General features: G+C 35.4%; 4 protein-coding genes across 6 annotated transcripts; 3 read left to right on the top strand and 1 right to left on the bottom strand.

The window, feature by feature from the left end:
• Positions 1–4,968: 4,968 nt before the first annotated feature.
• Positions 4,969–7,548, bottom strand: LOC18017149 (ultraviolet-B receptor UVR8). Of its 3 annotated transcripts, none has more exons than XM_006399601.2 (5): positions 7,346–7,548; positions 7,074–7,250; positions 6,655–6,690; positions 6,411–6,535; positions 4,969–6,328 (listed from the first exon to the last, which is right to left on the bottom strand). In XM_006399601.2, the coding sequence occupies exons 1-5, from the start codon at positions 7,440–7,442 to the stop codon at positions 5,093–5,095; spliced, it is 1,671 nt and encodes a 556-aa protein (XP_006399664.1). In that variant the 5' UTR covers positions 7,443–7,548; the 3' UTR covers positions 4,969–5,092. The 3 variants fall into 3 exon arrangements, with proteins under 3 accessions (XP_006399664.1, XP_006399665.2, XP_024011783.1); XM_006399602.2 differs by having other exon boundaries at positions 6,655–6,700; positions 7,346–7,531; XM_024156015.1 differs by having other exon boundaries at positions 6,655–6,700; positions 7,101–7,250; positions 7,346–7,523.
• A 1,518-nt stretch (positions 7,549–9,066) lies between these two features.
• Positions 9,067–14,029, top strand: LOC18017148 (ER membrane protein complex subunit 1). Its single transcript, XM_006399600.2, has 12 exons — positions 9,067–9,313; positions 9,741–9,868; positions 10,003–10,065; positions 10,173–10,294; positions 10,477–10,592; positions 10,716–11,520; positions 11,637–12,368; positions 12,544–12,765; positions 12,842–12,937; positions 13,018–13,212; positions 13,304–13,417; positions 13,539–14,029. Exons 1-12 carry the CDS (start codon positions 9,213–9,215, stop codon positions 13,797–13,799), a joined length of 2,955 nt encoding a protein of 984 aa, XP_006399663.1. The 5' UTR covers positions 9,067–9,212; the 3' UTR covers positions 13,800–14,029.
• A 271-nt stretch (positions 14,030–14,300) lies between these two features.
• On the top strand, positions 14,301–15,508 carry LOC18017147 (E3 ubiquitin-protein ligase PUB23). The gene has a single exon (XM_006399599.2). It carries the CDS (start codon positions 14,429–14,431, stop codon positions 15,362–15,364), a length of 936 nt encoding a protein of 311 aa, XP_006399662.1. The 5' UTR covers positions 14,301–14,428; the 3' UTR covers positions 15,365–15,508.
• Positions 15,509–17,949: 2,441 nt separating this feature from the next.
• On the top strand, positions 17,950–20,043 carry LOC18017146 (L-gulonolactone oxidase 3). Its single transcript, XM_006399598.2, has 3 exons — positions 17,950–18,639; positions 18,732–18,987; positions 19,098–20,043. The coding sequence occupies exons 1-3, from the start codon at positions 17,968–17,970 to the stop codon at positions 19,925–19,927; spliced, it is 1,758 nt and encodes a 585-aa protein (XP_006399661.1). The 5' UTR covers positions 17,950–17,967; the 3' UTR covers positions 19,928–20,043.
• The last annotated feature ends 1,093 nt before the right edge of the window (positions 20,044–21,136 follow it).

The following is a 21,136-nucleotide window of genomic DNA, read 5'->3' as shown; positions in this document are numbered from 1 at the left end:
CATATCAGTGATATCACTTAGTATGATTATGACCAAAATTCCCACTTATATATTTCATCATACAATATCGCCTACAGAATAATAGCATCACACAACTCGTTTAGTTTAAAATTAAAATTAAAAAGAGGACGGAAAGCTTATGCGAAACGATATCTAATTAGCTAATAGCTAGCTGACTCCACCGATGATTTTAATTTTCTGATTTTACGAAACTTCAATTCGATTATAGTGTGATATATATGTTAATACATATATAAGACTCTTTTTAATTATGTTGTTCATCAATATTTTTAAAAAACTTACATGATCAGTAGTACTTGATAAGTAAAAGAAAGAAGAATTTGTTCGGTAACTTCTTTTCGTTATTTAATTTACCAATACAAAACAAATCTGGTTATGTCTAAATAATTGTTTGGAGACAAAATATATTAAAAGAAACAATTTTCTAAAGTTTCCGATTTTTTTTTTTTAATTTTCCAAACTCTGTAAAAGTTTTAAAAATTTTGAAAATTTCTAAGAACATGTGAACATTTCGAAATAATTTGGGAATTTCCTAACTTTTTTCTTTGTAAAATTTTGATAACTATTACTACCGAATAAGCATGATGAATAGTATCTACGAATATTGGTTGAAAACGAATGTTTCGGTAAAACTCAAAGGCACTTCTATAAAAAAAAATGAAAATGTTATTACTAAGACAAAATAAGAATGTTTTTATTTTTGAATCGAATGATTCTAATATGGGGAGGATAAAGAATGTGACATGTCTAGTCTTTTCAATTTCCAAGATCTCGTTTTAAGAACATTATAAATTACAATCATGGAAAAGAGCTGTGATGATTTTTAAATTACTCGTTCTAAAGTGGAATACCCATGATATTAAACTGTCTTAGTCATTCAAGTTTACATGTCGATTTATGCTGGATTTACTATCTCTTTAGACTTTAATCAATGTAAAACGTATATAGCATTTTGCAAACCCCAAAAGTAAATTGTATCCAACAGTTTGCAAACTGCAAAAGTTTGTCTAGATTTCAACATAATATTTCTTTGTTGAAAATGATTTTTCGACTTCATACTACTATTTCGAAGCTTCATTCATCCTATGTGGTGGATAAAGACTAATGTTATAAACAAATTAAAAAATACAATATGATGTCACTGGCAACCATTTAAAACGTATATGAAAGATTTTCGATTTACCCCTAAGACTCTCTTGCGAGAGAGTGTGGGACATGGAATAATTATCCATACTATATCTTTGTTAGTTAGGAATTGGTGACTAATATATGCCATTTTTTAGTCAACAGAGAGAAATCAGAAATATTTAATATTAAAATATAAAATGATAGACGACAAAAAAAAAATATATATATATATATATATCATATATCTAAAAATTTAAATGATATTTTTCACTGTAAGTTGTTAGATGTTTTACATTGCCTTTTCAATTTATCTTTGGTGGATATTCTTTAACGGATTTCATCAGGGTTTACATCCAAATATCCTTTAGTGAATATATATGATCATATAATAAAGAATGAACTAGCCGACAAAACAAAAAGAAAACAAAGCATGAACTTTATATAGACTATATCATCTTACAGTTGTGCATGAAAACGTCCCCTGATACTTCGAATACCTTATTTGGACATCAAAACGCGACATTTGGGCATATGGAAAAATAGAAAAACGTGATTTATTTAGAAACGGATACATATGCAATAATGCAGGCGTACTATTCTGACGTACAAGCGAGCTTTGAGGAATAGAATCCATGCTTGACAAGATTATAATCACTTCCCACTTCACACCAATGCTACGAGCCTACGAGGCACGAGCCAGTTGATGATCTCGAGTGATATAATTCTATATAAGTCAGTAGAAGCAAACCATTGCATAAGAATTATTGGATTGAACGTGATAGTATCTTTAGAAGAATTTATACCACAGCGATGTTTAACAAAAAAATAAAAAATCAACGATATCTTAGCTTTACAGTTTTCAAGTATTCGAATCACCTCTTCTCTTTCTCCTTTAAACCGTAATTTTTAAACCTTGAATCTCCGACATGCATAACCTACAACATTTTTTAAAAATGTATAATCTAAATCCCAGAATCCAAATGTAATAAATAGTCATCTTTGGATTTTTATATATTTTCTATTGTTAAAAGAGGTTCCTCCGACAGAGTTTTACAAATTGTCTGAATGCATATTAAATGCGTATCAAAACACTGTTTCTTTTTCACCGAAACTACAAAGGTACAAAGTTCAAACTAACGGTTAAAGATTTAATCAAAGCAGCGGGATATATGGTATTTAGAGATTTGCTATGCTTTATTCTGATACTAATTGCGATTTAGTTGAAAATATGTTAGATTATATAAATATATCATGCCTGAAATCCTGATATGTTTTTGATTGGTTTTAATTAATTTTGGATTTTGATTCGTCTAATATAAGTTGATTCGATGTGATCAGTTTTCTTACTTCGATTTGATTTTGGTTCGGGTTAATCTGATCAGTTGCATTTGATTTTAGATCCACATAGCCTGATAGCCCTACCTATTCACCCACTAACTATTGTATATGTATATTTATTCGTTTATGAATAAATGAATTTATTCCTTGGTTTAATTAACCGACATTATACCACGCAAATCTAGGGTGGATCCGACATAACTTTCTTGCATATCTTTTGTGAGGTGTTGAAATTCTTAAATCAAAATTTATGTGTCTAATGACGGTACTATGCATAACTCCAAAAACGGAAAAGGAATCATTGACTCCTTTATTACTTTTTTTTTAGGTTTCGACCAAAATCGTCAAAAATGACTTTACAAAATGCTGAAAATGTTATATAAATAAAAGGGTATCTGAACCACTTGATATTCTCCACTAAATATGCTTTGTTCTAAATATCTAAAGATCAAGTAAGTCGGCAGGTTAATCACGTTTATTCGATTAATTTAATTGGCTGTGACGGATGACCATTTGTCTCGAATCTGCGTAAATAATTAGAATAGCTATTAAAACTGATTTAACGGTCGGTTAGCGCGCCTTGTAGATTAGTTGGCTTATTCATCCGGTTTACGAACCTGTAACCACACGCGCCATTGCAATTTGCGTTTACACTTGGTAAACCTTATTTCAATTTTTTTTTTTTTTGAGTTCAAGTTTGGTGAACCTTCTTTTTTGAAACTTATAATGTTCAGTTTAAAATTTCATATTATAAAGAAAAAGTTATCATATAAAGGCAAATAAAAAGTTAACGTTTGAAACTATCTCAACCTACCTAAAAATGTAGAAACATATGTTTAGAAATCACCTTTATCTTATGAATAAGCCAAGCCCATCAATGGAGTTTAAGAATTTATTGTCCACTGTCTTTCTGTATTAATAAAATTACAAATATATACTTATATTGTATTTTGAAATATATCATAATTAATTTTTTTCTTGTCGTATATATGTAAAATATCACGAAGAAAAAAGAGGATACTGAGAACAACAGATTAAAGACGCATGGCAATGATCAAGTGCAATTGAATAAACTCGAATACGTGCCTTTAAAAGACAGTATTATTTGTGGAAAGCTTTTTCTTTGCCTATTGCCATTTCAAGGTTGCTTTTAATTATTGATTTGTATAAATATCTTGGGTTAGTGCTACTTGATTTATTAATGTTACGTCTTATTATTATATGCAAAACCCAATGTCAAAAAAGTGCTAGACAATAGAGTAGTATTCAACGTGTAATGTCTAACCGGTTATAGGAGAATAGTTGGTAGACAATCATAGATTAGTGTTAGGAATGTCAAAAGAAAAAAAGATTAGTGTTCGGAAGGATAAATTTAAAATTGAGGAAATTACCATAAATAAATGGCAATTTCAATGACCATTTCTATTTTATTTCTTATTTTATATCATCAATACGATTTATCAAATTCTAAATCAAACTAGTAAATGACCCCTTTCACGCTCATTTCAGCCTATAAAAAATAAGTTAGAGCATAAAATATTAAACCAATAAATAATATGTATGTATATTATTAAAGTATTTTTTAATGTTATAATGCTTAATGAATACTAAAAATAAATTAAATATATAACTTAAAATCCAAATTTTTATTAATCAATCAATTATATGACTAATATTTGAAATTAACTATTAATAAGAAAATGTGTAACTTTTTATAAAGGGTTTTCTGTAAAAATGCTTGAGAGAAAAAAACATGCGAGTTAACTTTAGACTAACTGTACAATACTTATACAAAACCATGAACGCGTACATTATTTCTCTTTGAACGTTAACATTTAACTTCGAATGAAATATATAGATTTGTATTTTAGATACATTAATAATGAGTTGGCAATGAATTGATTAAATTGACATTATTTATTGGAAAATTTAATATGAAAGGACATTGCAATGGTTGTTGGATAAATTTCTCTTGTCCTGCACTGGTTGTTGGATGATGTGATACTACAGTGGCAACAGTTTTTTTTATAAAATATAGTAAAATAAAATATTCTGTGGACAAATTCCCAGATAAGGATTTCCATGAAGCATTCTCGACAATACCTTTTTAGTTTAGTTTTTCCAAAAAAAATTGAAAATTCACTAAAATAAAAGGACTGAAGTTTGTAAAACTCTGTACAAAAAAAGGAGAAGTTATGGAACTATTCAATAGTAGTATACTAAAACAAATTTCTGAAAATTATATACATGATGAGGACTGAGGAGGTTGTGGAAGAACTTAATTATGAGAACGTAAGAATGTGTCATCCACGCTTTCTAAAATGATTTACATATATTTAATTACAAGTTAATTTGATAGTATAAGGCATATGATTACACAATGCTATCAATAATAGTGACAAATTTTGAGAACAATTTGCTAAATTTTCATTGGATATTCAACTAAAAGAGTATTTTTAAATGGATTGATTATGAGAACAATTTGCTGAAAATTCATTCCATAATCAACAAATTCTAGTAAATTATACGAAATGATTTTTACGTACATATGTTCTCTGCTTCTTGAAGAAGGTATTAGGCTATTAGCACACAACAGGTGATACTATTAGTGTTTAGATGCTGAAGATTGAAGACAATCTTTCATAATCTCCTGAATCCTTCTCTGCAACACCTTGTCCTTAACCCTACCAATCATGTCTTCATAGAAAGCTTGAAGCCTCATAAGCTGACTCTTATCTGCACTCTCCAGCATCTCTCCCCACTCTTTTCCCATATCGAAATACCCAGAAACCCGTAATGAATACGGGATATCTTCCTCTTCATTAAAAGGTTTTCCAAATATGGATCCATGAAGTATGCTTGCATATCTTTCCATCACCATTAGCTTTGATTCAAGCCGTTTAATCTCCTCCGTTGATGAACTTTTGCCAGCATCAGGTTCAGGTACTTGTTCATTGTCCGGTTTCAGCTCATTCGGCCAGAAGACGAGAGTAGGAACATAACTGTCCATAACATTCCCGGTCCCGAGCACTCCATTTCTTCCTCTTCCCCAAGACCACAGCTTGTAACCACCATTTGCCACAAGAACTGTATGTGCAGCTCCGCAAGAAACCTGAACCGGGTCACGAAATCTTGACACGCCTGAAATCTTTCTTGGTACACTGTCGTCTCCTGCTTCCACTTCAGCGAAATTCACATCAGGGCATAACCCTAGTCCTCTCTCCATTCCCCACGACCACACGTATCCCTCAGATGACACCACGCTTGTGTGGAACAACCCACAGTCTACAGAAACTAAGTAAGCGTGTTCCGAGAGCTCTGAAACTGGCACTGGAATCGATGAGCTCTTGGTACTTCCGTGACCTAGTTGACCATTTTCTCCAAAACCGAATGTCCAGCAAATGCTTGGTCCTTTTGGTGTTTCCTTTCTGTAGGTGAGGAGAGCTGTGTGATGAGCACCGCAAGCTATGTCGTAGACTGTAAGACCAGAGTTCTGGTTAAATGTCTCGACAATATGAGGCCTTGCACGGCTTTCTTTATCCCCAAGCCCTAACTGGCCATGATGATTATTGCCCCAAGAATACAACACATAATCATCATAACCATTGTCTTTATTAATCACCTTGGGACCAACAAGGGCAACAACATGTTCATCCCCACATGCTACCTTCAAAACAGTCTGGCCATGGAACTCGGGTACAGGAAATGGAATCGGGATGCTTGTAAAAGACAACCGAGGCTCAGGTTCCCCGTTTTGAGGTGGAACATTCCCCCACATCCACAGACCCCCGAGATTATCAATGGCAAGCGACATCATGGATCCAGCCTTGACAGCACAAACCTACCAAGCGTAACGAAAAATCGTTGTGCTTCAGGCTTCTGAATTATAAACCAACACTAAGAAAGCGTTTCCAGGACCATACCTTTAAATCTGATCTAGCTTCTCTACCTGAATCATTGAGTGAAGAACTAGATGCTTCTTGTTCTAAGAAATTTTTAATCAAGCGTGGTGCCAAGGAATTCTCCCCATCAAAACCTAGTTGGCCATCTATTTACCAGTCAAGGAATTATAGATTGTAGCAGCCAATGCAGACCAAAATAAAAAAAATGTATTGATAAGAAAAAATCATATCAAGCTAGACATGGTAAGATTCCTATAAAGGATACAAATGTTATAACCCCAACACCAAACCGAGCCATCATCTGCCAAAAGCTTACAAGGCAAAAGAAACAAAAGACAAGAGAATGGTCAATACAGATCAATATCAAATCAGGTTCAAAAACATACACATGAGCAAGCTTACATTCGTTCTTGAAGTCCATGATCCTATACACTAAACTCACAAGCCCTCTCGATTAACAAAATGTAGAAACTCCGACACAACCAACAGATGAAACTCACAAGAACGAAGACTTAACTAAGCTAACACATCATCATTATTACCATGATTCGTTCATAGATGCAGACAGGGGAGCTAATTTCATGAAACAGAATCTTTCGATCATCATCACAGTCACCAATTTCTCAATAAAACATCTGATCAAATCAGGAAAAGTGATTCAGACATATGAATAGAAGAAACCACCTGAGAAAGCGAGACTGTGATACGCACCAGCAGCAATACCAACGATTCGAGCCCGATCTCCGATCGCTTGATCTGAGACTTCGAACTCGACTCGAACTGGAACAAGCTCGTCCGATTCCATACCCGTGCCAAGACGCCCGAACATCCCCCTTCCCCAGGAGTAAACATCTCCGTCGCCTGAAATTTTTACCAAGAATAAAAAATCAGCTCAAGAAGAAAAAAAACATAGGAATCTCGCTATCTACTAAATGAAGCTTTGGAATTTTGTTTACCAGTCAGAGCAATAGTATGCGCTTCACCGGCGGCGAGAGAGACTATTTTCCGGGATAAATCTTCAGAGATCAGTAACGCCGGCGACTTGTCCTCCATTGCCACTGCTCGAAGATTTCTGGAACGGATAAGGTTCGTCGTGCTCAGTTGCTTTCTCTAATCCTTGAGGCTTCACCGCTTCAGCAATCAGCACTCGGCAATCTTATTATTTCCTATTATTAGAAAATACTAGGAGATACGTATGCTTGAATTTATATTTTAAATAATTTGTATTGAACTTTAAGTTTATTATTAATGTATTTTTGTCTAAAATAATTATATTTTTTTATATTTCTTCTTGATGATATATTATATGTAATCTCCTTTACACCAGTTGTATTAAATAGTTTCATTTTTTCTTCGATCTTTATATTCTTTTTATTCTTGTAAATCATATTAATATAATATTTGTTAATTTTTTTTAATTTAATATTTGATTTTTTTTGGTTATATATATTTTATTGATTTCATCTTTTTTATTACTTAAAAAAAACCATAGATGACATTTTTATGTGGATATCTTTATTTTTACTATTATTTTTAATAACTTTTATCTTTTTAATAGTTTATTAAATATGTTTTGTGTTTTATAATTTTATTAGTTGAATTTTTGTATAAGATTATTTAAAAAATTTTAACTTATTTAGTCTCATAATTTTTTTTTCACTTGCATTAAAATTTAATTATATTTTTAGTTTATAAATGAAGTTTAAAACATTTAAAAAAATAGAATTGTGCATTTAAAAAGTCTTGTATTATATAATATTTATAAGTTTGTATATAGTTAAATTAAATTTGAATTTATTCTAATATAAATATATATATCAATATTTATTTATGTTTTTAATGTGTTTTAATATGTTTTTAATATGTTTTATTGTGTTTGCTTTAAATATAATTAATTAACTATTTTATTAAATTTGAAGATGACAGGTGGCGTTCTCTCCAGCGCTGATGTGTCACTCAACTGGAGAGAGTTGGCCAAGTTTTATATATAAGATGATCACTCTAACACTCTCAGACTCTCAGCTGCAATGGCATGGGCCTGTTTACTTAACTAGGCTGATTATGAGGGTTTGGAAAATTAGTACGTACTAATTAGGACCAAAGACGCTACCTAAAATCATGTAATCATGTATATCTCATCGTAATTAGTCTTTCCGTTGGATTATTATTACTAACGGATATACAGAATAATCCGTCGTGATTAGCTTTTCTTAATTCTCTAATTTCGGTTATTGCGCCTTTCGCAACTTATTAATAAACATAAGATTGTTGGAGAAAGAAATGATTGTATGATGATTTTTAATGGAGAAACCACATAATTATCTCAATCTTTTTTGGTCAACAACACGTCTAATTCTTAGATATAACCTTGAAGAGGGTTAGGATTAGCTAGGATTAATATATGTTATGGAATACTATTTTCATTACAAAAGAAACACTGTTGTTATACTAATGCAAGTCGCCATGGTTGTAAAGTAAATATATATATTACTCAAAAAAAAATTACAAGAGATATATTTACTTTATTTTTGTTGGCCAAGAGAGATAATATATCCGATCTAATATATATTTTTCATGGATTATATCCGATCGAATAAAACAATTAGAAAGGTGGAGAGAAAAATCTTGGCTTGCGAGGCCAACAAAATAAAATTAAAATTTTATTCGCTTATTCGTCAGAAAAAAAAAAAAAATCAAAACAAAAAAAGAGAGAAGACCTTCGCTTGTTAAAGCTCCTCACGATTTCCTTCTAGACCAAAACTCACTTCCCTCTTCCAGATCTGCTGGTTCCCACTTCCAGAAGAAAATTAGTCAGCAATCGCCATGGCTATGGCGATTAGGTTTACTCTTCTCCTTCTTCTCTTCTTATCGTCTGCAATTGTATCTTTCTCCCTGTACGAAGATCAAGTCGGCCTCATGGATTGGTAACTCGTCTCTTCTTCATCCGATTTCTTCTGTCTATCTCTATTTGTTTCTATGGAGTAAATTAGCTGAGAAAGTTCCGAATGCTTACTACTGCTATGTGAAGTCTTCGAAACTTTTAATGGTTTGAAAGTTTGGATTTAGAAGTCGAACTATCAATTTCGCCAATCAGATTAATCCAATCCGTAGTGTATCTATAATCTGTCAGTTAGTATTTTAGATCTCATTAGCTAGAGAAATTGTGTAACAATATGGTTCATTGAGTTTTCGATTGCCAGTGAATTTGAGATGCGATCGGGCAAAGCTACTCTCTATTTTTGTTGCTGTGTATGGATGTTGCTTTCAAAGGAAATAGGAGTGAAGGAACTAAAATTTGGTGGAATTGTAAGTGTTTAATTGAAAAAAAAAATCAAATTTTGTTTTGCGTAGGCACCAACGTTACATTGGGAAAGTGAAGCACGCAGTATTCCACACTCAGAAGACTGGGAGAAAGCGTGTAATCGTGTCAACCGAGGAGAATGTTGTTGCTTCACTTGATCTCAGACATGGGGAGATATGTAAGAATAGTGATGTTCATATATTTGCTATCCATGCCGATTCTTGAAATATCTTCCACTGTGATTGTCACCGCCCTGTCTCGTTTTTTTTTTGGTTCCTTATTATTTACTTTGCTTTCTTGTTTGCTGTGCAGTTTGGAGGCATGTTCTCGGGACAAATGATGCTATCGATGGGGTTGATATTGCCTTGGGAAAATGTAGGAATTTTGTCTGGATGTACTAAACCTTATATTTGCTTTCACGTGAAACGATATTGTACCACAGTCTTCAACTTTATTTTCTTGGCTTCACATTATCTTTTCAGATGTCATCACACTTTCATCAGAAGGAAGTGCTTTAAGAGCCTGGAACCTTCCTGATGGCCAAATGGTTTGGGAAACTTCGCTGCATGGTGCACAGCATTCAAAGTCACTGCTATCCGTGCCGGTTAGTAATATAAGCCTACTAGTTTTGTTATATGCTTTAAAAGGAGGGCAACTGTTGTTATCATTTTATCATTATAAGAAAACTACTTCGATCTTTAGGGCATTGAAGAGCGACATTTCTGAAATCTTAGTTGTGTCATCATTTCCTTGGTTGCTTGTTTATCAATTAGAGCTATCTTGCAGACAAATTTGAAGGTTGACAAGGCCTACCCGATCCTTGTTTTCGGTGGTGGGTACCTTCATGCTGTTTCTGCTATAGATGGTGAGGTCCTCTGGAAAAAGGATTTCACAGCGGAAGGGTAATGATAGCCTTTTCTTTATATTTGAATTAAGTTGCTTCAAGTGCAGACTGCAGATATGCATATTATAATACTATTGGCGTTTAGTAACATTTTCGATGTGCTTTATGGTGCCTCCTGCAGGTTTGAAGTTCAGCGGGTTCTACAACCTCCTGGAAGTAGTATAATTTATGTGCTGGGATTCGTTAATTCATCTGAGGCTGTTGTTTATCAGATTGATTCCAAAAGTGGAGAGGTAGTGGCGCAAAAAAATATGGCGTTCCCTGCTGGATTCTCTGGCGAAATTTCATCAGTTTCAAGCGATAAAGTTGTTGTACTTGATTCAACGAGGTCAATTTTGGTTACTATTGGCTTCCTAGATGGAGATATTAGCTTCCAGAAGACCTCTATTTCAGATCTTGTTGAGGATTCTGGAAAGGCTGAGATTTTATCACCTCTTCTTAGCAATATGCTTGCTGTAAAAGTCAATAAACGCACTATATTTGTGAGGGTTGGTGGCGAAGGAAAGTTGGAGGTGGTAGACTCATTATCTGATGAAACAGCCATGAGTGATTCACTTCCAGTTGCAGACGATCAGGTGGCCTTTGCCTCGGTTCATCATGAAGGGAGCAAGATTCACCTCATGGTGAAACTTGTTGATGACTTGGATACTGTATTGCTTAGAGAGAGCATTCAAATGGACCAACATAGGGGGCGTGTGCATAAAGTTTTCATAAACAACTATATCAGGACTGATAGGAGTAATGGATTTAGGGCGCTTATCGTAATGGAAGATCACTCATTATTGTTATTGCAACAAGGGGCGATTGTTTGGAGCAGGGAAGAAGGCCTGGCTTCAGTGACCGATGTTACAACGGCAGAACTCCCTGTGGAAAAGGATGGTGTATCAGTGGCAAAAGTGGAGCACACTCTCTTTGATTGGCTTAAGGTATGACTATTCTTAGATTACTAAGTTGGTTTTCTTAATTTCCCTGGAGTTGTGCATTTGACGTCTTCTGGTTTTCTCACCCTAATCAATTGAACTTTTTCTGGTTTTGTTTTAAGGGACACATGCTGAAGCTCAAGGGAACCTTGTTGCTAGCAAGCCCAGAGGATGTGGCAGCAATTCAAGAAATGAGGATGAAGAGTTCTGGGAGGAACAAACTTACCCGTGACCATAATGGCTTTCGGAAATTATTCATAGCACTTACTCGAGCTGGAAAACTTTTTGCTCTGCACACTGGAGATGGGAGGATTGTCTGGTCTATGCTATTAAACTCTCCGAGCAAATCAGAAACCTGTGAACGCCCAAGCGGTATTAGCTTGTACCAATGGCAGGTCCCTCATCATCACGCCATGGACGAGAATCCCTCTGTTCTTGTAGTTGGCAGGTGCGGATCAGATTCAAGTGCGCCCGGTGTACTTTCATTCGTAGATGTGTACACGGGAAAGGAGATTAGCTCATCAGATATGGGTCACTCTGTTGTGCAAGTTATGCCTCTTCCATTTACTGATTCAACGGAACAACGTTTACATCTAATAGCTGATACCAATGGGCACGTCCACTTGTACCCGAAAACTTCAGAGGCTCTCAGCATCTTTCAACACGAGTTTCAAAATGTATACTGGTACACTGTTGAGGCTGATGAAGGTATTATCAGAGGACACGCAATGAAGAGCAGTTGCTCTAGTGAGACTGCAGATGAGTACTGCTTTACTACCAGGGAACTTTGGACTGTTGTGTTTCCTTCAGAATCAGAGAAAGTTATTTCAACTCTAACACGAAAACCAAATGAGGTATAAATATTTGTTTCTAAATCAGTTTTTATCTTGCTTCTTTATTGATTGTTAGTGTTTTTTCTCAAAAACATTTACACATATTATGGTGTTTCCTTTTGTGAGTAGCCATTTCTGGGAAGTTCATTAAATGTTTCGTTTATTAATTATGACCTGCGTTTGATTGTATTTCCAGGTTGTTCATACACAAGCCAAAGTCAACACAGACCAAGACCTGTTGTATAAATATGTATCAAGAAACTTGCTGTTTGTGGCCACTGTGTCACCGAAAGGCGCTGGTGAGATTGGTTCAGCTACACCAGAGGAGTCAACACTTGTAGTATACCTCATTGACACCATCACAGGGCGTATACTACACCGTTTATCACATCAAGGCTGTCAAGGGCCGGTTCATGCGGTAAGTGCTCATGCAAGTTCATCTAATTTCTTGTAACAGATGCAATGCAACTTTCTTACCCTTGAAATGTTTGCAGGTATTTAGTGAGAATTGGGTTGTTTACCACTACTTCAATCTTCGAGCGCACAAGTACGAGGTTACAGTCGTTGAGATCTATGATCAGTCTCGGGCGGTATGAATTCTAACCAAAACAAATTAATAGCTGATTGAGTGTTCTTCGCTCTGTGAAACCAATATAAATTTTATTTGCAGGAAAACAAAAATGTCTGGAAACTCGTTCTGGGGAAGCACAATCTAACAGCACCAATCTCTTCATACTCCAGACCAGAGGTATTTACAAAATCACAATCATACTTCTTTGCTCAGTCCGTGAAAACCATCGCGGTGACGTCAACAGCAAAGGGTATAACTTCAAAGCAGCTTCTCATTGGTACCATAGGGGATCAGGTTTGCACTTTTTTTTTTTTTATATCATATATAGATACCTTTTCCATGGATTGGAAAACTGATACTTAAAACTGTTCATATGAATGATTAGATATTGGCACTTGATAAACGATTTGTGGATCCACGCCGGACACTTAACCCGTCTCAAGCTGAGAAAGAAGAAGGAATCATCCCTCTCACAGATTCGTTACCCATCATCCCTCAGGTTCGACATATACCCATTTTCCATAAGTTTGTTAGGAGTGGGCAATACCTGGTTTGGTTTCTTTGCCCAGTCCTAGTATTAGTGATTGTATTGATTCTGATGCACTGGCCATATTTGACAGTCGTACATAACACATTCCCTCAAAGTAGAAGGTCTAAGAGGCATAGTAACAGCTCCAGCCAAGCTAGAGTCAACAACACACGTATTTGCCTATGGAGTGGATCTCTTCTACACAAGGCTTGCTCCTTCAAAGACCTACGACTCACTGACCGATGATTTCAGCTACGCTCTTCTCTTGATCACGATTGTAGCACTTGTTGCAGCTATCTACATCACTTGGGTCCTTTCAGAGAAGAAGGAACTGAGCGAAAAGTGGAGGTGATTGGATCGTTAAAAGGTTTAAAACCCTCTGTTTGGTTTTTCACACTTGTAGAATGTTTATGAATTTTTTGGCACTCTTAGAAACAAACAAAAAAACCATTGGCTTAACTAAATTCTTGATGTTAGGCTTTGGAAACTGAGTTTACAGACTCTTACTTGTGACCTTTGTCACATTCTAGAGTTGCGCTGAACCTTCTGAATTTAAATTTTTATAGAAGCCTCTTTTTAACGTTTTTTGGTTGCAGAAAGATTCTATGTCTGTGATTGCTGACTAGGTTAATCAGCCTCTGCCTTTTGTCGACTACAGATAAAACCTGCCTTTTTACAGTACTTTATATAAGCTTAATCGTTACCTCAAACTTAATTTTAACAACCGTAAAATCGTCATCTTATATATTTTCTTGGACAATATTCTCCCTATATCCCACGCACATGATAATAATAATATTATTTTATGGTTTAATGCGAGAAATAATAATAATAATAATAATCTTTAGGGAGAGTACAAGTGTTACGCCTGACAAATTTGGTGCGAATCAATTATTTGCTTCCTATTTTAAAAAGGAGACGCTTCGCTTCTTCTCACTTCTCTGTTCTCACTACACTTACATTAATCTCTCTGATCCAGCGATGATGAAATCAAACCAGAAACCGAAACCCCACGCGCCACCGCGTCCTCTCTTCTCCTGTGGCTTCTTCCGCCGCTGCACACAATCCGTCCTCAGCCCCACCTCTCCTCACCAGCAACCTCGCCGTAAACCCACCACCACATCCTCCTCCTCATCATCCTCCTCAACCTCCACTTCTCAAAGCTTCACTCAATGGCGTTTCCCTCATCACCTTGACCAAACTCCATCCACCGTTACTCCTCCTCCTCCTCCTCCTCTTCCTCCTTCTCCGCCGCCTCTTCTGGTCACCACCACTCTCCAAGAAACCTTCCAGATCGCAGAGCTTCACCTCACGTCCGTCTCCGAATCCGACAAGCTCCTCGCTCTTCAGCTACTCGAACGGGTCGTCGTACCCGACCCGCCATCCGATCCGACTTGTCCTCCGGGTCTCATGCGAGGCCTCGTCTCTTGCCTCCGTAGCAACAAGATCGTAACTGCCAAATACGTCACCAAGATCCTCCTCGCGCTCTGCCTCGCCGAAGGTAACCGCCACGTGGCGGTCGAGGCGGGAGCCGCCAGAGCGGTGGTGGAAACTGCGGCGGGGCTAGAGATCTCTGCGGTGGAACGCGCCTTAGCTGCGCTTGAGCTCATGTGCACGACGGCGGAAGGCGCGGCGGAGGTTCGTGCTCACGCGATGACGGTGCCGGCGATGGTGGCCGTGATGGCGAGATTAGCCGGGAGGGGCAGAGAATACGCGATAAGCATACTTACGGTGGTATACGGAAGAGGAGGAGTTTCCGGTGAAGAGATTGCGGTGGCGCCGGCGGAGGAAGTGGCGAGGGCGGTGTCTCTGGCGCTGGAAGGAGAGTGTACAGCGAGAGGAAGAAGAAAAGGGGCCCACTTATTGAAGACCCTTGAGGAATATGGACGGTTGGATCTGAGTCAGAATGGTACATGAGGAAAATAAAATCTAACGGTGGAGATTATGTCAGATAAAATAAATCTGAAAGCTAGTTTGGGGTCACGGGCTTGTTGTTCTTTTGTTAAAGAAGTGTGGGCCTTCGTCTCTGTCTCCCCTATCTATGTGTATATATATATTATATAGTCGCTTTTTCCTATATATATTGTCTTAAACTACGATTTATTAGTCGACAAAAAAAGAAGAAAAAACTACGATTTATTAAGTAGTAAAATTCGAACGACCCAAAATCATATTAATTCTGACAAAGAAAATACATTGTGAAACCATCTTTAGATTGCATGACAATCAAACTCATTTATATTACTTCTTCTAAATAATTTTCAATGCTCAAGTTAAAAAATGTTAGAACGTTGTTAAATATGTATGATGTTACTTGGTGGAGATGGTTTGGTACGTAAACTTTATACATTTTTCATTATATGTAGTAGTGATGGTGAATTTGATTGATAGCATGCTAAATGGTGAAACGATTATGTGATTTTATAGGCCTCTACCGGACTACCAATCATAAAACAATTATATTTGAAAGGGGTAGATATATACACATATATATATATATATAGCTATGAGTCTATGACCAATGACACTGTTAATAAATAACGTAAATAATTGGAGAACTATCTAATATCTATCTCTAGAATGATCTTTGCATGTACAAACATTCTTATGTTAATCCTAGCTTCTCAGGCGTCTATATATAGATTCAAGTAACCATATGGTTCTGGTCTGATGAAGTTGCATCTTACAATGAAAGAGAATATATACTTTAGAAATAAGAAAACTCATGTGTTTTTGCCTGTTCATGGATTGGTCATCTTCCGAGTAACTAACTATTAGCATTAACATATGTGGTGGTCTCTGTTTATAGCTGAGAGACAATTCCACAGAGACCGGAATATGTCCACGTCATTTCATATATTTAGCAATACTGATAATATACTAAATAACAACACTTAAATCAATAACCAAAATGATTGAAGCTTATAATACGAATTAAATTGATTCATGCTCTAAATATCCAGGGGAAAAAATCGACTACATTTCGGTCTATCCTGTAAAAATCAGAATTAATGTACACGAACGTCTTGTTTAATTAAATTAACGTACATCTACATTGTTTGACCTAATACACGTTAAAGTATTGATATATACATATATATATATATTTGTATATTATACACATAACTAATACATAACTAATACATATATCACCAGCATAGTATAAATAACAAAAAACTGATATAGCTTTTCTTCAAATTGGCATTTTTAGGATATAAAAAAATTCATGACCTACTGATCCTCAAAATTTTAAAATCGGTCCTACAAGAGCTGGACCGGAATCCTTCCCACAAGAACATCTTTAATTAGAATTATAAATACAGATTGGCCAGGGGGAACAATGACTTTAGAGGGTTTGTTTGCCTTTTACTCCATGATACTGATGGTACCAATACGCTGGATCGGAGTCGATCGGAACCAACTGAACATTTATTATATTAATCTAGTACTCTTAACTCCTAACACTTTCTGAATAAGCAATCACCAATGTTAAGAACTTGCAAGTCATAACCCTCGCTCAAATTCTTAGTTTTGTTAGTCTCGAAAGTATAATTTTAAGGTTAAAAAAAAAAAGTATAGAATATCTCTAGTATAATTACATCCATTAATTTATCGATTTTATTTACATTACTAAGTGTAGATAATTTGTAAAGAACTAAATTAAAATTCATTAACATCGATCCTACATATTTTATATTTAACTAATGCCAAACATTTTTATTGTTGACAATTACTAATTAATATCAAATATTAAACTAATTCTATATCATCATTCATTTTTAGCTCTTTATAACCAACACAACATGCTTTCACTTTGTGTACTATTTTGTCAGACCAACTCTTTGTCAATTTCCGCTTTTTCAGTATTTAGAGTTTAGACCCTTTGTATTCCATATAATAAGCTCTACAATAGTTCAGAATTTAAACCTACAATATAATATTTTCCATAATTTAGATCTTAGATTACTCGAATTTTTTATTCTTATCCAATCAGAATAAATCACTGGTGAAGAAAAGGAAGTAGTCTGTCACACAAGAATCCAAAAAAATGATATATTAGGGCATCTCTAACCCACCTCTATTTTAAAGGTGAAAATAGAGATTATACTCTAATCCACCTCTATTTTCACTTTTAAAATAGCAATCTCTATTTTAAAGGTGAAAATAGAGATTATGCTCTAATCCACCTCTATTTTCACTTTTAAAATAGAGATTGCTATTTTTTCCTCCAAATATATAAAGAATTCTATTTTTTTTTCTCTATAATAGATGTAAACTTTTTTATTTGTAAAGTAGTCCTTTAACTTTTAAATCTTTGGAGATGATCTTAGCAAAATATATATTGATTTTTTTTTTTTAACATCATTGAAAAAGATATAAGATTCGAAAATTATTAATAGAAAGATCTATTGCCTTCAAAGCAATGTTCTACATCTCCAAACGCATCTCTAAAAAGTATCAAATATACCATAATCTCCACACAAAAATTCACAGGTCCACAATCTTTCCGAATTATAATCATGTGTTTTTCTCATACATTATCTCTTTCAATTTTATGTTTCCTCGTCACTATACAGACCATCCGATCCGTACCACCACAACCACCGGTTCGATGCGACCAAACCGGCTGCACCATCTCGAACGCGTACGGCTCGTGGCCTGACCGGAAAAACTGCAACGCGGCTAACGTCACATACCCAACGACGGAGGAGGAGCTTCGTAAAGCCGTGGCTTACGCCTCTGAGCACAATCTCAAAGTCAAAACCGTCACCAAATTCTCTCACACCATACCGAAACTCGCTTGTCCTTCCGGTTCAGACGCAATGTTAATTAGCACGTCAAAATACAACTCGGTTATCGAAATCGAACCGGATCGATTAACGGTTACGGCTGATGCCGGAGTTTCGTTGAGAGAGCTGATCGATAAAGTGGAAGGAGCTGGGTTTAGCATCGGAACGTCACCGTATTGGGAAGGAGTGAGTGTCGGTGGGCTGATTAGCACTGGGTCCCACGGAAGCTCGTGGTCGGGACGAGGCGGTTCGGTTCACGATCATGTTGTCGGAATCAGCCTTGTTGTTCCCGCGAATTCATCGGAAGGTTTCGCAAAGGTCATAAGAATCGAAGAAGGGAGAGACGATAAGCTTCTTAACGCCGTTAAAGTGTCATTGGGTGCTTTAGGAGTCATCTCAAAGGTATATAACTTAACGCCGTTTACATTGCTGTGTGTGTGTGTTTTTTAATTCATTTTTTTGTTTGTTTGTTGCCAATTTTATAATTTTTGTAGGTGAAGCTTTCGATAGAGAAAGCCTTCAAGAGAAGTATTACGTATAACTTCACATCTGACGTGGCTCTTGAAGACATTTTCATGGAGCATGGGAAGAAATTCGAATTCGGAGACATAACTTGGTACCCTTCTAGAAAAACTGCCGTTTACCGTTACGATTTCCGATCACCAGTCAACGTTCCCGGAAACGGAGTCAACGACTTCATTGGTTTTCAGTCCAATAACATCTTGGTCTCTAAAGGTGTTCGAGCATTAGGTCAGTTCCTTTTTTTTCTTCTAGTAGACAGCATTGCTATATCCGGTTTAACTAGTAACGGGTTAGATGTTCAAAATCAAAATTTGGATTTTTGAAAATTACTGTTCCAGAGAAGGCGCTTGAATCTAGTAAGAACGAGAATGGGAAATGCAAGACCGCGGATACTACGTTGGCCTACAAGAAATTAACCGGGAACGGTCTAAAGAACAATAAAGGTTTAATCTTTACCCGTTATCCGGTTATAGGAAACCAAGGTTTGATGCAGACTTCTGGGTCTTGTCTTTACTCATCTTCCAGTAGAATTGATGTCTCTTGCCCTTGGGACCCGAGATATAACGGTCTTTTCTTCTATGAGACGACTGCGATATTCCCCGTTTCTAGGTTTAGAGATTTTCTCCTTGATATAAAGAAGCTACGAGACTTGAAACCCGAAAGACTATGCGGCATCGATATCTATAACGGTATCCTCATACGTTTCATCAAGGGCTCAAAGGCTTATCTTGGCCAAACAGGGGATTCTGTAGTCGTTGACTTTAATTATTACAGAGCTAACGATGCGTTGACCCCAAGACTGAACCAAGATGTGATGGAGGAGATGGAGCAGGTGGCGTTTGTCAAACACGGTGCGAAGCCGCATTGGGGGAAGAATAGGAAAGTGGGTTTCTTTGGCGTGAAGCAAAAGTTTGGACCTAACTTTGATAAATTCCTGGAAGTGAAAAACAAGTTAGACCCTAAGAAGATGTTCTCTAGTGAATGGTCAGATGAGATTCTGTTTGGAAGAGAAGGTTCCAAGTATGACGGATGTGCGCTTGAAGGGAATTGTGTGTGTTCAGAAGACAGACATTGTAGTCCTTCCAAAGGTTACTTTTGTAGACAAGGTCTTGTTTATACACAAGCTAGGGTTTGCAGATTCTCGTCGGCTCAAGTTTCAAGGGCGTAATAAAATTTTATGTTGAATATCATGTTATTCGTGAAGAAGAAAAATTATTCATCCAGTGCCGAAAAGATAGAGAATGAAAAATCATTCTTCATCATGAATGTATTGTATTAGTCTCCTCTCGAAGATCATTATTAGTTAATAATATTAATGTGTTCCTTGAATTTCCATAAATGTTGGGATATGTATATGTTATCGAATATGTTCTTTTAGGTATATAATAATCCGCATTTACCTCTTTCGAAACAGACATTATTTTTTGTTGGTTTTTTATAGATTGACATGTTTGAACAATCGACTTATATATATTATATAGTAGTTGATTCACTTTTGATTTTTGGTTGACTTTTTTTTTTAAAACAATCAATTTGTATTTTGGTTGATTGATTACACAGTTTTATTTTAACCTTTTTCTATTCATTAACTGATATTTTATTTTCATCGATATATTTCATATGATAGAATTTTATTATTTTTTGTTAGTTTCTATAAGTTCTACTTATTTGCGAAATCGACTAATATTGTATACTAGTTGACATAATTCTGATATTGATTAACTTATAGTAAGCAATCAACTTATATTTTGCTTGGTTGATTTTTTTTACAAAATTGATTTATTTTAACCAATAACTTCATATTTTTATTCGTCGACTTATAATTTATTTTTGCTAACTTATTTCTTATGGTAGAATTTATATTTACTTCTATTGTATACAGTAACTAAATTTTGATGTTGGTCGATTTATTTTTAAATAAATATTTGATATTTTGGTTGATTGATTTTTATAAAGTCAATTTATTTTAACCATTGATTTATTTTTTCTACTACTCGACCTATATTTGATTTTGATTAACTTATTTCGTATTGATAGATTTTTGTGTGTGGCTTATTAATTATCCGTTTTAATCTGTTGTCTAAAAAACCAATAAAATATTTAACGCATTTGCTTCCGACCGTTATGGGACCCCACTCCTATTCTAGATAGAATAGGAAACTTTTTTATTTTCTTGCATAGAAAAGGAATTCTCAATACCTATTTATTTGATTATATTCTATACGATTCATGATTAATCAAAATATCTTGACCCATTGATTAAGGTCTTACTTGTACTTTGCATGGTATCAAATTTCAGCCAACACAAACAAACTATAGCATATTTATTCAACATCCTACACTCTTCCTCGGCAATGAAATATTTTTTCACTCGCTT

Source organism: Eutrema salsugineum, unplaced genomic scaffold, assembly GCF_000478725.1.
Source record: "Eutrema salsugineum unplaced genomic scaffold, Eutsalg1_0 scaffold_2, whole genome shotgun sequence".
Lineage (NCBI taxonomy): Eukaryota > Viridiplantae > Streptophyta > Magnoliopsida > Brassicales > Brassicaceae > Eutrema > Eutrema salsugineum.
Note: the sequence above shows the minus strand (reverse complement) of the source record. Positions and strands in the feature narration are given on the sequence as shown.

Excerpts from the sequence above, each read along its gene's own strand:
- LOC18017147 (XM_006399599.2), top strand. The coding sequence starts at position 14,429 with ATGATGAAATCAAACCAGAAACCGAAACCCCACGCGCCACCGCGTCCT.
- LOC18017148 (XM_006399600.2), top strand. The coding sequence starts at position 9,213 with ATGGCTATGGCGATTAGGTTTACTCTTCTCCTTCTTCTCTTCTTATCG. Across the intron at positions 12,766-12,841 it reads GTCAAGGGCCGGTTCATGCG|GTATTTAGTGAGAATTGGGT; the intron begins GTAAGTGCTCAT and ends AAATGTTTGCAG. Across the intron at positions 12,938-13,017 it reads TCTATGATCAGTCTCGGGCG|GAAAACAAAAATGTCTGGAA; the intron begins GTATGAATTCTA and ends TTTTATTTGCAG.
- LOC18017149 (XM_006399601.2), bottom strand. The coding sequence starts at position 7,442 with ATGGAGGACAAGTCGCCGGCGTTACTGATCTCTGAAGATTTATCCCGG. Across the intron at positions 6,691-7,073 it reads TCACAGTCTCGCTTTCTCAG|ATGATGGCTCGGTTTGGTGT; the intron begins GTGGTTTCTTCT and ends AGCTTTTGGCAG. Across the intron at positions 6,329-6,410 it reads AAGCTAGATCAGATTTAAAG|GTTTGTGCTGTCAAGGCTGG; the intron begins GTATGGTCCTGG and ends TACGCTTGGTAG.
- LOC18017146 (XM_006399598.2), top strand. The coding sequence starts at position 17,968 with ATGTGTTTTTCTCATACATTATCTCTTTCAATTTTATGTTTCCTCGTC. Across the intron at positions 18,640-18,731 it reads CTTTAGGAGTCATCTCAAAG|GTGAAGCTTTCGATAGAGAA; the intron begins GTATATAACTTA and ends TAATTTTTGTAG. Across the intron at positions 18,988-19,097 it reads TAAAGGTGTTCGAGCATTAG|AGAAGGCGCTTGAATCTAGT; the intron begins GTCAGTTCCTTT and ends TTACTGTTCCAG.